This window comes from Temnothorax longispinosus, chromosome 10 (genome assembly GCF_030848805.1).
Source record: "Temnothorax longispinosus isolate EJ_2023e chromosome 10, Tlon_JGU_v1, whole genome shotgun sequence".
Taxonomy (NCBI): Eukaryota; Metazoa; Arthropoda; class Insecta; order Hymenoptera; family Formicidae; genus Temnothorax; species Temnothorax longispinosus.
Window position 1 is genome coordinate 1,611,035 of NC_092367.1, and position 16,123 is coordinate 1,627,157.

General features: G+C 39.6%; 3 protein-coding genes across 8 annotated transcripts; 1 reads left to right on the plus strand and 2 right to left on the minus strand.

Annotated features, from left to right (window-relative positions):
- Positions 1-144: 144 nt before the first annotated feature.
- Bcn92 (LYR motif-containing protein bcn92) lies at positions 145-1,163 on the minus strand. Its single transcript, XM_071790534.1, has 2 exons — positions 966-1,163; positions 145-671 (listed from the first exon to the last, which is right to left on the minus strand). The coding sequence occupies exons 1-2, from the start codon at positions 1,046-1,048 to the stop codon at positions 482-484; spliced, it is 273 nt and encodes a 90-aa protein (XP_071646635.1). The 5' UTR covers positions 1,049-1,163; the 3' UTR covers positions 145-481.
- On the plus strand, positions 1,149-3,400 carry Phers-m (Phenylalanyl-tRNA synthetase, mitochondrial). Of its 4 annotated transcripts, none has more exons than XM_071790525.1 (5): positions 1,149-1,192; positions 1,632-1,739; positions 1,816-2,540; positions 2,663-2,955; positions 3,082-3,400. In XM_071790525.1, exons 2-5 carry the CDS (start codon positions 1,735-1,737, stop codon positions 3,370-3,372), a joined length of 1,314 nt encoding a protein of 437 aa, XP_071646626.1. In that variant the 5' UTR covers positions 1,149-1,192; positions 1,632-1,734; the 3' UTR covers positions 3,373-3,400. The 4 variants fall into 4 exon arrangements, with proteins under 4 accessions (XP_071646626.1, XP_071646624.1, XP_071646625.1 ...); XM_071790523.1 differs by lacking the exon at positions 1,149-1,192 and adding an exon at positions 1,199-1,348; XM_071790526.1 differs by lacking the exon at positions 1,149-1,192 and adding an exon at positions 1,292-1,316.
- An 80-nt stretch (positions 3,401-3,480) lies between these two features.
- LOC139820332 (probable phospholipid-transporting ATPase IIB) lies at positions 3,481-14,895 on the minus strand. Of its 3 annotated transcripts, none has more exons than XM_071790503.1 (12): positions 14,582-14,895; positions 9,010-9,154; positions 8,654-8,926; positions 8,302-8,544; positions 8,037-8,225; positions 7,378-7,955; positions 6,870-7,286; positions 6,256-6,800; positions 5,941-6,181; positions 5,126-5,292; positions 4,836-5,039; positions 3,481-4,755 (listed from the first exon to the last, which is right to left on the minus strand). In XM_071790503.1, exons 1-12 carry the CDS (start codon positions 14,752-14,754, stop codon positions 4,622-4,624), a joined length of 3,309 nt encoding a protein of 1,102 aa, XP_071646604.1. In that variant the 5' UTR covers positions 14,755-14,895; the 3' UTR covers positions 3,481-4,621. The 3 variants fall into 3 exon arrangements, with proteins under 3 accessions (XP_071646604.1, XP_071646607.1, XP_071646606.1); XM_071790506.1 differs by lacking the exon at positions 14,582-14,895 and adding an exon at positions 12,770-12,948; XM_071790505.1 differs by lacking the exon at positions 14,582-14,895 and adding an exon at positions 10,232-10,528.
- Positions 14,896-16,123: the final 1,228 nt, after the last annotated feature.

The window sequence follows — 16,123 nt, forward strand, 5'->3', positions numbered from 1 at the left end:
TGCAATTAACTAAAATACTTTTTACTTCTTTTACGAATTTAATTTCTATTTAATCAGTTATTTGTAATATACATTTAACGTCATAAAATCATTGTATAAAATCATTAATCTCATACAAGGGATACATAGATATACAAGAGTTACTATATTAGCAAAATTTTATTTCTTATTTAACAATTTGAAAAGCATTATACAGTACCTAATCGTATGTACAACATATATAAATACAAAAATACTTCAAGATATACATGGTGTCATATAAATGAAATTTTGCTGCGGGAACTACTGAATTTTATCTTGCACCGATATATGAAGAAATTATCAAACAATCACAGAGTTTTAAATGATGTCTTCGACAGATGTGTCTTTGATACGCTCGCATTAATTATTACATCCTAATATCAGCCTGTCTCGCAGTATTAAAGGTAAAAGCTGATGCGATATTAAATTAAACGTAAACCGCAATTGTACTTCTATTTTACTATTTTATTAGTTTGCTTTTGGTTTCAATTACCAAAAGCCTAGTGCTGTAGAGATTGCCTAATATGACCTGTTTCTTGATCATTGTTAGCGCCTCCTGCCCTTTCGCGTAACACTGCCTAACCTTCTCTTTATCCTCCAACGCCTTGTTCTCCTTGAACTCGTGTCGTACTTTTCGCAGTGCATACATTCTAAAAAGTACCGAACAATTATTATTTTCTACACAGTCCATACACCTTTCGTTATCATATGAAAGGCACAATTGGATGCTCGATGACAGGCTATAGTTATTTGTGAAATAAAAAAGATTTTACACTTCTAGATATGTACAGAAATAAATCACGTTAATATAAGAGAATTCTTGAGGATGAAATTCTTAGTATTTAAAAAATGTATACGTAAGTATACTGAAGGAAAAAGAAATAGATGATTTTTTTTCACTCTAATACGTTCACTAAAAAATCGTCTCGATGATATTACATTACCTATAATTGTACGAGCTCCACTTCTTGCTTTCTCGGATTAAATTCCGATAGAGGCTCAGAATCGCGTCTCGACCAGGATTCATTATATTTACAAAAACTAGAGATCCACTACAATCTAAATGGAGCCAAATTCGGCGACTCTGTCGCAGCACATGGTTATGTTATGTGGCGACTGTGGCGTACTGGAGTGATATTAGTGATAACCCGATGGCGTCTTGTTGTTTTTGGTTAGTGTTCTTCCATGTGCGATAAATGGACTGTGCGAGCCGCGATTTAACGCGATACCGCGACTAGACTTACATTGTCATAATTAATATCGAATCAAATAACGTTATTTATTTATTATAAGTGGTATTCGATGCCTGTCTTATCAATATTCTGATGTAAAAATTGACACTTTCTTATATAACCTCCACATATTTATTTTTTGCAAAATTTTTGGAGATGTGTTAATAATTTTCAGGAGTTGATAACACTCTTTGCTTTCAGGCAGATAATAAACAGAGATACTGCACACAGTTTACTATTAAATAATTGAAAAAAAAAAAATATATATATATACATATATTTCTACATTACAATACATTTTAAAATAGTCTTATTTATATAATGTAAATGAATATATATGCAGAAGTATGTAGAAATAATGAAAGGTATTTTTTACAGTTTAGTGCAAGCTACACATACTTGGAGATTTATTCTGAAATCACTTTAAGATAAACCAGTATAACGCACCCTTGTTATAAGTAAGAGAAATTAAGATTTAATAATGTGGTACGCAATGTCAACATATTTTATCTATCTTTAATGAAACAATTGATTCTTGTTTAAAGTATGTATTTTTTTACAGGTGCATCACGTGTCGCTTTTGCAAGGAAACCCTGATAAACAATGTCAAAACAGCCTATAGGGCGGCCTCAGTTGCCGCCAATGTTAACAAGAGCAACGAGCTGGTGCTCTTGGGTCAGAAGTACGCGACGGACGACTGGACGAATGTCACCCCGAATATCGTCGCCAAATTGGGGAGAAACCTGCACGTTCAGCAATACCATCCGCTCTCGCATTTACGTCAGCGCATCGTGAATTTCTTTTACGGACAGTTCCGCAGTAAAAGCGGGACCCCGTCGTTCAGCATCTATGACAATCTGTGTCCCGTGGTTAGCGTCGCGCAAAACTTCGACTCCCTTCTCGTGCCGAAGGATCATCCGAGTAGAAAGAAAGCCGACTGTTACTTCGTGAATCGGGACACGCTGCTGAGAGCGCACACCACCGCGCATCAGGCCGAGCTGATCTCGATGGGATTGAATAACTTTCTCGTCGTCGGGGACGTGTACCGACGCGACGAGATCGACAGCACGCATTACCCGATTTTTCACCAGGTCGACGCGGTCAGATTGCGCACGTCGCGAGAGATATTTCGCGACACGAACGACTCCGAAGGTCTGCAGCTGTTCGAGCACAGAGGGACGGAGAGCGACGAGAAGCAGGCTTGTCATAGTTTGGAAGCGGTGAAAGTTATGGAGCAGGAACTGAAGGGTACCCTAACTAGTCTGGCACAAGCTATCTTTGGGAAAGGTATTGCTTTCGTTTAATACTTCCGACGAGCGCACGCAATTCATTTTCAAACGAGGATCCTCGCGATGTTTCACAATGAAATGACTTGAAATTAATTTGATCCTGCTATCCTGCTAACACAGATGTGCAGTGCCGATGGGTCGATCAATATTTCCCATTCACGCATCCGTCGTGGGAGCTAGAAATATTGTACAACGACAATTGGCTCGAAATACTCGGCTGTGGGATTATGCGTCAGGAAATTCTACAGAGATCCGGCGCCGTGGATCGGATCGGATGGGCATTCGGTCTCGGCTTGGAACGTTTGGCCATGCGCCTATATAGCATTCCGGACATAAGATTATTCTGGAGCAACGACGCGGGCTTCCTAAATCAGTTCAAAGTAGACGATCCTAATGCACGTATCCAATACAAGGTAAAATAAACGTTCAATTTATTTTATTATTAGAATGTTGTGTGTGCGTTTCATCATATTTCTTATATATTAATTTAGTTGTAATTTATATGAAATCTATGTAGAGACGAATATAACTTTTTTTAGCCTGTCAGTATATATCCACCTTGTACCAACGACATAAGTTTCTGGTTGCCGGAAGACGGAAGTTATTCTTCTAATGACTTCTACGATATAGCCCGAGAAATAGGCGGCGATTTCATCGAACAGATTTTATTGAAGGATAAATTCACGCATCCAAAGACCAAGAAAACATCTCATTGCTACAGCGTAATCTATAGACACATGGAGCGTACATTGTTTCAGAGCGAAGTTAATAGAATTCATGATAAAATAGGAAAAGCGGTAGCCGCTAAACTCAATGTAATTATCCGGTAAAGTTTGAGAATAAAGTATTTTCCAAAAATGGGACTTTTATATGTCAGAGTTCTGTAAGATACCTTGATAAGATGCGCATGTGAATGTGTCGTATGAACAATACAAATATCACAGGAAAAGGAATATATTATTTTATTTGCGAATAAATTAATTATAAACGCGTTACATAGCAAATAATAGTCGTCTAGGAACAACTATATTACTTGCGATACGTTTCACATGAGAGATAACAACGATTACAGTTATGTTCTACATGCTTGCAGTATTTACATGAATATAAAACATTATGTAATCTAGTATTATTATTTATGTGCTTAGAATATAAATGATAACAAAAGATATGCCCTTCGTGTAGAAATATTTTCAATAAGGGATAAAATTAAAACAAGACATCTCGAATAGTTTCAGTGACTACAGCTTCTTATATGTATAATAACATCAGTGCAAAAAATGCCGGTTAGGTTTAACTCGCGAAAATCACAGTTTTATTTCTTGATACTCAAATTCTAGATCTCTTAATCGTATTAATTCTAGCCAAGTAAAATGCATTTAGTTATCGTTATACAAATTAAAATTATATTGATCCATGTGAATACTTGAAGATTTAGATACACGAGAAATACTGTTGTGCTCGATTAGAGAACATATCGAATTAATATTTCAAAAATAAACTTTATATAGAGCAGATATATGTGTCGCAAAAATATGTGCGTATAAACACATTGAAATGGAAGATGCGACCTTTGGCAATGTATTAAATAAATTAATGTACAAACAAAAGAAATATAAAGAAAATCAAGTATAAAAAAAGTCATGTATTTAATCTAAAGCCAAGATGCGTAGAGGATAAGCTTGCAGGAAGAATTAACATTATGCGGAGAGTTGTGAAGTTTGTTTCGCTTATAACAAGTTTAATCCAATCCATATTTCCTTGAAGTCAGTGCGCAGATATAATACAAGAAATTTAGAAACTGCCGGTTTTTAATTTTTGCGGTTATTATTTCCTGTCACGTTAATCCTCTTTAGGATTAACGTCGTAAAAATTGATTATTACAAAAATAGCTGGGTGTTATAAAACGGTGCATTTTTTTTCTTATTTCATTAAAAATTATATTAATTGGATTGGATTAGGGATATATTGTAGAACAAAAGAAAATTTTTATACAGTTCTTCATATTGAATTACGTTTGATGTTTTATCCTCCCTTGTCCTCATCTCTATGCGGATAAATCAATTTCCGCATAAGATTTTAGGATAATTTGGTGTAACTGGGAGGTGAAAACTTCTTCCTCAAAAATTTCAGGATATACAGCGGCATACATGAGACCAACGTTATCACCAATACCTTCCATAAGAAGTCCGTTGTTTTAATAAATTCAGCATCTATATTAAAATAACAAGAAAAATATTGTAATAACGATGTGAATTTATATTTATCTTTTGTTAAGTAATTATAAACTCACCGAAGTAATCCTTCAGGACGACCAATGATAGTAAATAGAGCGCTAGAGAGAAGATTTCTGCAAGCATCATTATGTGATGCCAGGTTCTAATTGTTAAAGCAACCATTATTAATTCTGTCAAAACTAGCGCTGAAAAACTTATGGCCACTATATGAATGAATTCGTCCTCGAACATTATAAGCGCACCATACATGATTACTCCTCCTAGAATATGTCGTCAAAGATGTATCTTCTTTACTTGTATATTGCATATATCTAGATTATCGAGATTTAACTGAAACAATACGTACCTTGATATATACTTATCAAAACCCACATAAAAAATGTTTTATATGATAACGAACGGCCTTTACTAAGCTCTTTATAAAGTTCTGGATAGGTAAGCGCTATCTTTCCTGACACATCTTTGTCCAATACCAATGAAAAAACGGGAAACATTGTGTATATTGTAGCGTACCTAAACATTTTTATATACATTATAATAAAGTTATAGTAGGTTCACTCCGATCAAATCCGATTGACTTTAATCGACGATTAACTCGATCAGCAGCAATACTTTTAACTTTATGTCGTTCTTAACTCATATACCACTTCGTGAATCATAGACATATATAACATCCCAGTAAGCATTTCTGTCTTTTAGATCTTGCCTACAGCTCTCCAATGGGAATGCTCTGGTTATTATACGTATACGTCTAAGTCGGGAATAAAGTTGTGTGTTTCGATACTACAAATCTTTTTTTAAAATAATTATCAAAAATTTCCAGATAATTCATTTGTGCTATAATTCATACGTAGTTTTCGTTGATTTCTTCTAAGATCATAACTCTCGTGTTCATCAAATAATAAGAAATTAATAATTCCATACATGTTTAAAACTGTTTTCGAGACAGATATTTTAATTTATCATTTGATATCACAGTACAGAGTGTATCACGCATCGAAGAGATTAGAGCAACATTGCTGATCGAGTTAATCATCGAGTAAAGTTAATCGGAGTTGGTCGAAGTGACCCTAAGAAGTATGTAAAAAGTTTTGTCATAAATACTGAGACTTACAGCAAGTTTTAAATTTAATTTTTAACAAGTATACTTGAGTTACTTACCCTACCATAAGAAAACCTTGATATAAGGCAACCGAAGACAAATAAAAGACTGCGGAGAACACAGCTTGCATAGTCGATATTATCAAACCACGGTGTATAACGAACTGACTCAATGCAGCCGATCGTTTATAACTTCTTCTACCGTGGACTAATAGTAAGTTAGCGAGATGACTAAACTGAGAAATTGAAAAATCAGCAGCTAGCGATGCTTGTCTTCCCTCGAGACCCTCAAGACCAATCCCTGTAAGAAAATATAAACTGTAATAAAAAATATCTACATACACTTATATATTATTCAAAAGATTAAATAAATACCAGCGTCCGCGGCTTGTATCATGGAGACGTCGTTACCGCCATCGCCGACGGCAGCCGTCCTCTTGCCGGTGTGTCTCTGTATGAGACTCACAACTTCGGCTTTCTGCGTGGGAGAGCACCGGCAGCAAACGACGGCGGGTGAACCACAAGCGAGCTCCAGAAATTCTTGCTCGTAATACTGCAAGCACACCTCCAGAGAATCGCCGCTGATAACTAAGGCACAATCTTGCTTCTTGCGAAATGTATTCAGTTCCAAATGAGCGTCGGTGCGTGTCACGACAGATTTGAAGACGTGCAGGCCTTGGGTGCGCGATACAAGACGCGAAGATTTCGCTATACAAGTCGCGGTCTCCAATTTGTCACCGGTCAACATCCATATTTTGATCCCGGCATTCCTCAAGAGTTCCAGCGTAGGCCTAACCCTGTCTTGCAATCTGTCCTCGACACCGGTCACGCATAACAATTCCATTTCTCTCTCGAGACTTTCCACCACCGCCGCGACTCTCGATACACGATCGCTGACGCTCATTCTCGCCGCGTTATATCTATAAAAACGTACAATATATAATTCAGTCATGCATTAAGTAATTGTAATACTCTTAATGATACGTTACCTCGCTTCAAAATCGAGATATTGATCTTCGGTCAGATTTTTCTTTGCCACGACCAACGTTCTGAGACCTTCACGTGCCATGTTTTCGCACACCTCGTCCAGCCAATCATTATATTGCACAATGCCAGACATCACAACATCAGCACCTTTCAAGTAGAAAGTGATCTCAGAGCTGGACTCCTCCCTCACGATAATTCCCATTCGCTTGGTTTCCGACGTGAAAGGGAATATTTGCAGTATGGTGTAATTCAATATTTGACCGTTCAGAGTTTTCAGCTGCATCGAATTAAGGTCCCGCTTGACCAGAGGCAGTCCCATTTCCTCCGTCCATTTCACCAGAGCCACTTCGTCCGGGCTCGAGGCTTGATAATTACGTTTCTGTTCCGGCAGATAGTAATGTTGATCCGCCTCCGTTTGACTGAAAACGTTAGAATTTCAATTAAGGATTCATATTAAGGATTAACGACGGTACTGAGGCTTTCGCGACTGATTCAACGAGACATTATTACCTCTGAATGGAACCTGTATCTCCGGTTTCCACCGTCTGCACGCTCACCGAGTCCAAATTCGAGGACTTGTTTACCTCGTCATATACCGGGGTTACGTTGTGGCACAGAGCTAAAGCATGCACGGCATCGTAGATCCGGGTATTCTCGGATCTTCGGACTTTCCCACTGTACGCCGGCTTCACCGGTGAACGCTCCGTGTCAGTGGGATAATAAGTCTTCAGTACTGACGTTACCTCGTCGAACGTCTCCTGGCCGTAAGATATGGTGCCCAGATGTAACTTCTTGAACACCATCTTATTCTGCGTCAACGTGCCGGTCTTATCGCTCAGCAAATACGATATACGTCCGAGTTCTTCCGGAATAGTGGTCGTCCTCACGACCGTACCGGCGATATCTTTATCCCTTTGTATACACCAAGCGTAAAACGCTTTGCCCATGTCCAGATTCACTCTCAAGCTGATCGGTATGATGTAGGAAAACAGCAGGACGAAACGGAACATGTAACGATACCACGGTCCGTTGAATCCTTTCAAGCACATCATTACAAGCGCGAGTCCTATTACCGCGCAAAACAGTACCTGCCGAAATAAAGTTAGAATGTACAAGCGTTCATACGTGCGCATATCAATCTCGACGCATAATTTCTACGTGCATAATACCTTTGTTAACTGATTGATCTCTTGATCGAGCAAACCAACTTTTGATCGGATTTCTGAGTGATTCATCAGAGATCGCGTTTCCTGACCGGTATAAACGACGATACCAAGGGCAGAACCGGATGCCACGGCTGTGTTGGCCCATAACGTGTTGTCTACCCCTAAGCTTTCCTCACTGCTGTATCCATCATACTGGAAATAGAGGATAATTATGTAGAAAGAGAGCCAGATTTTTAGAGCAAAACGATAAGGAAGTTAAATTTCTCACCCTTGCAAAGGTGCCAATGAAGCTGTGTATATCCTTCTGAGGTTTCTCAACGTACAAACTTGCTTTAATATCAAACAATTGAGAATTGCTTTCCAATTTTTGCGTTGCAGGCACTGCTAATCTTAATTTCCAATCCGTTTCACCATCCAACTGATCGGTCCGCACGAAACAAGCGCCAGATTTCTCGGTTGTGCGTAATAATACTAAGTCGGCTGGTACTCTTTGACCCTTTTCTACTATAACCTGGTTATCAGAGAGAAGCGCAATCGTTAATAGCTATACCGAAACTTTGTTAGGCAAAAATTTAACAAGAATAATTACTAGCGAACAGAGATACCGTAATATGACTTACCAAGTCGCCCACGCGTAATTTCGAACTTGGTACTAATTCTGGCGTATTAAAACCTTTCACTAGTCTATAATATTTTTGTGCATTGACCTCCTTGTCCCTCTTGTATCTTCTAAAATCATCGATGGCTTCGCGGAAAATTGTCACAGTTAAAACAAAGCACAATGGCCCCCAGTACGTGTACAAGTACCCTATCCTTATGTCTGGTATAAATTGAGATATAGCCATAAGCAGAAAGTATAAATTCAAGAAGAATTTGAACTGTTGAAAAAGGACCTGTAAAAAACAAGGACGGGCGTTATCGATCCGTTTCAAGCGGTTTCAAAAGAGATCATTCTCCCATCGAGAGAGGAACGTACCAAAGGCAGGAAAGTAACAACATTGTATTTTTGATTTCTTATAACATTAGTGGGAAACTTCTCGTGCATCGGCTGCCCAATATGGATAACTCTGGCTCTCAATTCCCGTTCTCTGCAGCATCTCCTCCACATCCAAGTACAGCATCTGCAATCGCAAGAAACAATCCCAACTTAACAAGAGCGACGTAAAAAACTGACAGAATGAAAAACTGTCAACTCTTCTTCCTTTGATATTCGCCAAAATATTGTCTAATCTTTGAATATAATTACTTTGCTTAGTGCTTAAGTTTTTCTACGTGCCATGACCCTTTGTCTTTAGTAACGCACAATACTGTCTTGTGTCTCAAGTCTTGAAAGTCGTTGACACTTTGTACGCACATTAAGACTTGAGACACAAGACGGCGTTTTGTGTGTTACTAAAGACAAAGATTTAAAGTATAAAATACTGTCTTAAAATTGTAAGTCAGGGCCTGAGCAGAATGGCTAACTTTACAATTTTAAGACAATGTTTTATGCTTTAAAAATCATTATTTTTAGCAACGCACGCACAATACTGTTTTGTGTCTCCAGTGTCTTACAAATGTTGACACTTCGTGTAAGACACTCATTTAAGACTTGAGATACAAGACGGTATTGCGCGTTACTAAAAACAAAGATTTTTAAAGGATAAAACATTGTTGAAAATTATAAGTCTGTCATTCTGCTCAGGCCCTCAAGATCGTACAAGATTGTACTAAATACAAGGTCCGACTACGAATACCTAAATCTTAATTCATCGACGCGCAACGTTACGTGACAAATAATCGTGACGATCAATCTTAGGGGGTCGGTTGTTCCAACTTATTGGTAAACTAACTAATAGTTAAATCATATATATGTCTTTGTCTTTCCTTCAAATTAGACAAAGATAGACATATAATTTAACTATTAGGTAGTTTACCAAAACAGGTTGAAACAATCGACCCTTAATCGTTAAAAAGTTTGGATATAAACAAATGCGCAGTCATGTCATCCAGCGTCATCGAGTCGACCCGAATTCGCGCGTGGACATCTAACTGTCAAACGGTCACCGATCGGACAGCTGATCCAGAGACTTGCCGTCACGAGTGAATTCTCGCGGGGGAATTAAGAGGGGAGAGGGGAGTTGGAATTCTCGCGTCGCAAAAAAACGAGTCGCGAAATCGAGGTTCAGATTGTGGCGTCGCGACGAGGGATACGTCACCTCGACCAGGAACTGTCGTTCCGCGGTTTGGATATCAGCGGGATGTCCTCCTTGGACATCCTAATAACGTTGCTCTGCGTCTCCATTCTCAGGAACGCTTACTTCCTCCACATTAGTAGACAGACGCTCACTCCCTCAAAAAAAAAGAGCTGGCTCACTCGCGCGCGAGCACCTCGCCCACCTTTTCTTCGCGTTTCACGGAAACACACTGCTTATCCGATAAATCGTAGTATTATCAATCTATCAGTGGATCTACAGTATTATGACATCACGTCGCGTCGTCGCGTCGCGGCCGTGAAACGCACGATTCCCGTAAGATGCGCCCGTTGAGGAAAACGAGCGCCCGATTGGGCCGCGTCCGGTCGATACAACAGCGCCGAGCCAATAGTCTTGTCCCCTCGAAGCGTCACAGGCTACTTCCCGGCACGCAATCGAAAATAGTTCGAAATATTACTTGAGAATTAATTAATTCTTATCTCATTGTCAGAATTGTATTTATTCTATAAATTCTATTATGTAGTTTTTAACTCAATGTTCATATTATATCAAGATTGCTGAAGAAAACTTACTAATAGTCGAAACGTCGTACAATGCGCTTTAACTTATTATTGTGAATAAATTCGTTTACCTTTTCTCCAAGTTCTCCTGAGATATTTTCAGATAAAAATTCTTCAGAAAATAATCGAAGAAATGTACGCTAAAAATTCAATTAAATTTTGAAATACGTAACACGTGTGTATTATCACAATTAGAACAAATTATTGTTCTAATTGATCTTTGGGGGTTGAAAGAGATCGGTCTGTTAAGAAAGAAAAAAACTTGAGTTTCGATGACTCGAAATAATGATAATTATTGCCTCAATTAGATCTCTATAAAAAAATAACTTCTGATACGTTTAGCAACGTTAAGGAACGACAATACTTATAATTCAATTTGATGCTGTACGCAGTGAGAACAATGTACTCCAACAAATACAGAATATAAAATTGCTACGTAATACAGAAGTAACACGTAATATGACGGATGTCCTATTATACCTAATTAATGTAATAAATAATGTTATATAACTCTCTTTTATTAATGTATAATATATGTATAAATGTGTGTTCTATTACATTCTATTACAATATTATGTAAATTACGGTCTGTTACACAGGTGCAACTTCGTATGAGTGGGAAATTAAAACCAACACCTGCACTGCACGTTATATTACGTGTTACATTTTTCATTATATTATGACTTATGACTACTAGCAGTATGCTAACGGTGTTTGCTGGGGACATAAATGACAGCGAAAACAAACAATGTTAATATTAAGAACAATTACCGAATTCCGCGGTCGATTAGGTCACAAATGATTTATCTCGGTGAACGAGAATTGTTTACACACACGGCCACGCGTGCGTAATGATTAAAGCGTTTGTTATTTTATCGAGAGCCGAACATGAATGCCGTTTCCGTGTTTGCGGAATATCTCGGACCAAGTAATACGGCGGGCTTCGAACAGGGTTAAACACAGGGTCGGACGCTATTTCGGGCGCGCGTAAAGCCGTGATCAGACTACGGATTGGGATTGAGACTGGATTGAAATTTAATCAATCAGAATAAAGAAAACTTCAAGTTTAGTGAACTTTGCTCTAATTAGTCAAATTTCAATCCAATCTCAATCCCAATCCGTAGTCTGATCACGGATTAACGCGTGGCTTATTTCGATCGACCGCATATCGCGCGAGATGAGATCCCGCCGATTTACCGGTGAAACACCGAGGCACACACGGCACACCTTTGACCTTGCTAATCGTCTTACGAAGTATGTGTGAGCTTCGTATTCTCGAATCAGCTGGAGACAGTTAATCCCCTTCGCGTTAATCCTCTTTCTCTTTTCTCAGTCGGGCGACAGAGACGCGATTAGATGTATCGGAGACGTTAGAAATAAATGATGAGGTCCGCAATCGATAAACGATGAGAGAAACGGATGAGAGCGCGTCGCTCGTGTAGCTCGCGCGGTTTACACATCGTGTTAATACGTCATTTATCACGGATTAACAGCGTGTTCTTTCCTCCTTGCTTTGCGTCTTATTTTCACGTTTTCTACGTGCGCGCGTTTGAAAAAGAACGGCGAGAGAAGATGCATTTATCGCGGAAGAGATAAAAGTGGAGGCTCAACGAGCTGCGTCCACGTTTCTCTTAAATCGAATAATATTAAACCGATTTACCTCGCCAGTAAATAATCAACCTAATTAACAATGAAGACTTATTAATCGACCTAACTGGCTATCATTGTAATCGTCACGACAATACGACCATTGGTTTTTTGGTCACGACGTTTCGACCATGGGTCTTTCTAAATTGACGTAATTTTGATGCTTAATATAAGCATTCTATTTAAGTAGGATCTGAAAGGTCTCGATGATAATCTGACCAAAATCTGTCCAATTGATTAATAAATAATATTAATTAATCGATCGATTCGTGACGAATTTCTACTGCATCATCCTGCGGAATATTGATTTGTTGACTTGAAATATGACTATTACCGTTTGGTCCTTTTGCTGGTTCCCCGCATAATTTTTGGTACACCACGTCTTACTCGTTGTCGTTATATTTTGTCTCGTACGCTTTTACGATTTCTCCGTAGCTGCACCCACGCACTTGATTTTCGCACTGTATATATATCGCGTCGAACAAAGTTATTTTTTTCCCTATCGATCCCGTCTTAAGACGCTCCTCGTATACGTAACGCTACATATACACATACGTCGTCTTATTTATACGGCGTTATTTTAACACCCTGCCGATAATTTAGACTGGAACTTGTTAGGACAGTTATTCCCGGCGAGCAAATATAGCACCAAAAACAAAAAAGATATAGCTCTTCTCTTAACGAAGTTCGATTAACTTTTGATATTCCGTTCCGTAACGAAAGCACACGGAAAGCGTTGATACTGTTGATCGATCTGTGAATCGATGATGATTATATTGATTTCTCATTGGAAGCCTTCGAGTGTTAGGCAAGTCAACACGATCGCCGTTCGTTCGCGTACTAACAGTTATAATGAGACAACTTGAGTGACTTGAGTCCGTTGTAAACATTGAGCTATATTTGGCTATATACAGAGCGTTCTAAATTTCGCGAATATATTTCAGGAACGAGTCAGATCAATCTACGCGTTTTACCTTAATTGACAAAATGCTTAATTTTAAACGTTAAAAGTTAATCAGATATAAACGAAGAAAATTTACTCCGTTCTAAACTTCGCGAATATATTTTAGTGACGGATCTTGCGGCGTGTTTTACGTTAATTGACAAAATGTTTGATTTTAAACGTTAAAAGTCAATTAAATATGAACAAAGAAAATTTACTCCGGTCTAAACTTTACGATTATATTTCAGTAACGAGTCCTCTTTTGCACGTTTTACCTTAATTAACAAAATATTCAATTTTAAACATCAATACTGTTAAATATTAAAGAATGAAATTTGAACCAATACCTTGAGTTAACTAACAATTTGTTATTTTTAACTACCATCAAAAATTCATTATTTTAACACAAAATAACAGTATTATTTTAACTCCGTTGGTTAAGTCAACATTGTTTAGTTAAATTAACGACATATTAAGCAGGAGCAATGTAGGTCTTGTTAAAAATGACTCAAATTGAGTACAATTTGACACTATACGAAAATTCAACAGTAAAAAGCTAATGTGCACGGAAAGAATTTATTCCGAATTAAACGTAAGAGTATTCCGCTCATTCGCATCCATAAACCCCAACGCGCATAACTCATCATTAAGGGCCGGTTGTTCCAACCTGTTGGTAAACTAACTAATAGTTAAATCATGTGTCTTCGTTTTTCTTTCAAATTAAAGAAGGATAGACGTATGATTTAACTATTAATTAGTTTGCCAATATTAGGTTGGAACAACCAGTCCTAAAAGTTATGTAAACAAATTTAAAAATCCTCATAAATACCAGTTTTCAAAATAAATTCTAATATATAAAATGAATTTTAATAGAAACTATAAAAAATGGCTAAACAAGAAATACGCACAATTACGTTTGATATACTCAGTGCACAAGACTTATTAAAGAGCCTTGCGAATTAAAAAAAAGGTCTTTAAATTCTAAAGCTGTCAGAAGATAGAAATTTATATAGACAATTTTCAGGATCGTTCTCGCAATCTAGGTGATAAGAAAAGGCGATAAGGACGGAAACGACGAGAGTCTATCATCTATCACGATCGCGAGTTGGACGGCGAGGGGGGTAAAAGAAAAAAGAAAAAAAAAAAGAAACGACGTGAGCGCGAGCGTGACGCGCGTCGTTCCGAAACACCCGGTAGACTCACCCGCAGAGGCAGCTCTTCAGGCACTTGGAGCAATCGGCGATGCGCCGTCGCCTCGACGTCAGCTGCCTGATGCTGTCCTCGGACGGCTGCAGCAGGTAATCGGTCTCGTCGTCGTCCATTTCAAAGTCCCGCTCGTCGGAGCTCAGCCGCAACGGCATCTCCTCCAGCCTCATGGCGGAGGCGTCGTGGCGGCGCGGGCGGCGCGCTCTCTCGTTCCCCGTTTTTGTTTATACTTTTCTCTCTCTCTCTTTCCACCTTACGGCGTCGCGCCGCGACCGTCCGCCCCGTCCGGGGCCCCCGTCCGTCGGCTCTCACCCTCGCGGCGAGAGACGCGTGACGCGATGAGTGACGCGACGGTGATCGACTGATGACGCGCAGCGGGCCGAGCGGGCTAATCGCCGTCGTCTCGCGCGCATATCTTATCACGCGATCCTCTCGGCAGTGTCGTTGGAGCGTCCCGGACTCCGCGGCGTCCGGCGCCCGGCGTCGGCGTCCACCGTCGCGAGAGCGTTTCTGCGTTCTGTTCCGGCAGCTGGGAGCTGACGACGCGACGGCGACGGCTCCGGCTCCGCAGCGGTCTGCAGCGGCGGCGGCAACGACGTGGGATGGCGTGTGACGAAACCAGTCGCTTGTTTACGTCCGTGCACACGCGCGCGCGCGCACGCACGAGTGACAGAACTGACAGACGGCGCGGGCCGGGTCGCGTCGCGTGTGCGTCATGGCACCCATGGCGGTCTAGTGAGACGCACGTATGGGAAACGCGGCAAGTTCATGGGTGTCAGACATTTCCGAGGCGTTCGACGTGCACTTGCGCACGTAAATGATAGGAATGGACCAACGCGTGCTCGGTCGTTGTCGCATTTACGCGACGGTCACGGTGTTCTTCGCGTACGCGGCGCCGTGCGCCGCCATCTTGCTCGGCTGTTCACGTGGTCGCGTCGTCTGCTCTGGCTCCGAATCGACTTCGACCAGTTCGACCTTTCTTCTCCGCATTTGATTCGAACGAATCGCGTGACTTATCGAATCGAGTGATTACGGAGGATTGTTTAATTATTTTAATTTATACTCTCTCTTGATTTTAGCAACATATTCTTAGACTACGTTTTTAATTGGTTCCAAATTGTTTGTAATATTAATAATAAATTGACAGTGGTCTTTAATCATTTATTTTAATTGCTTTACCTCTCCCGTTTAGCTGGGCTGATAATGTTCTTTGTGAGACGAATCGCTTTTTATTTTAGCAACATTTTAGCAACATAAATTAATTAAAATAATAAAGTAAAGTAGTTCTTAATTATTTATTTTGCTTTATCTCGCCTGTTTATCTGGACTGATAATATTGTCTGTAAGACACGATGAGCCCACGTATTGCCCTTTCGATAATTGCTGAAGTCCTTACCGACTTTTCTTTCGAAGGGCTCTTTCTTGTCGGGTTGGCAGAAGCTTTTTCGGACGTCTCCGAAGTGCCAAATATTTAGCCGCAACATCATAAACGGTCGATCTCGGGTACCCGAAGAACCGAATAATTTCGGTCTGCGGATG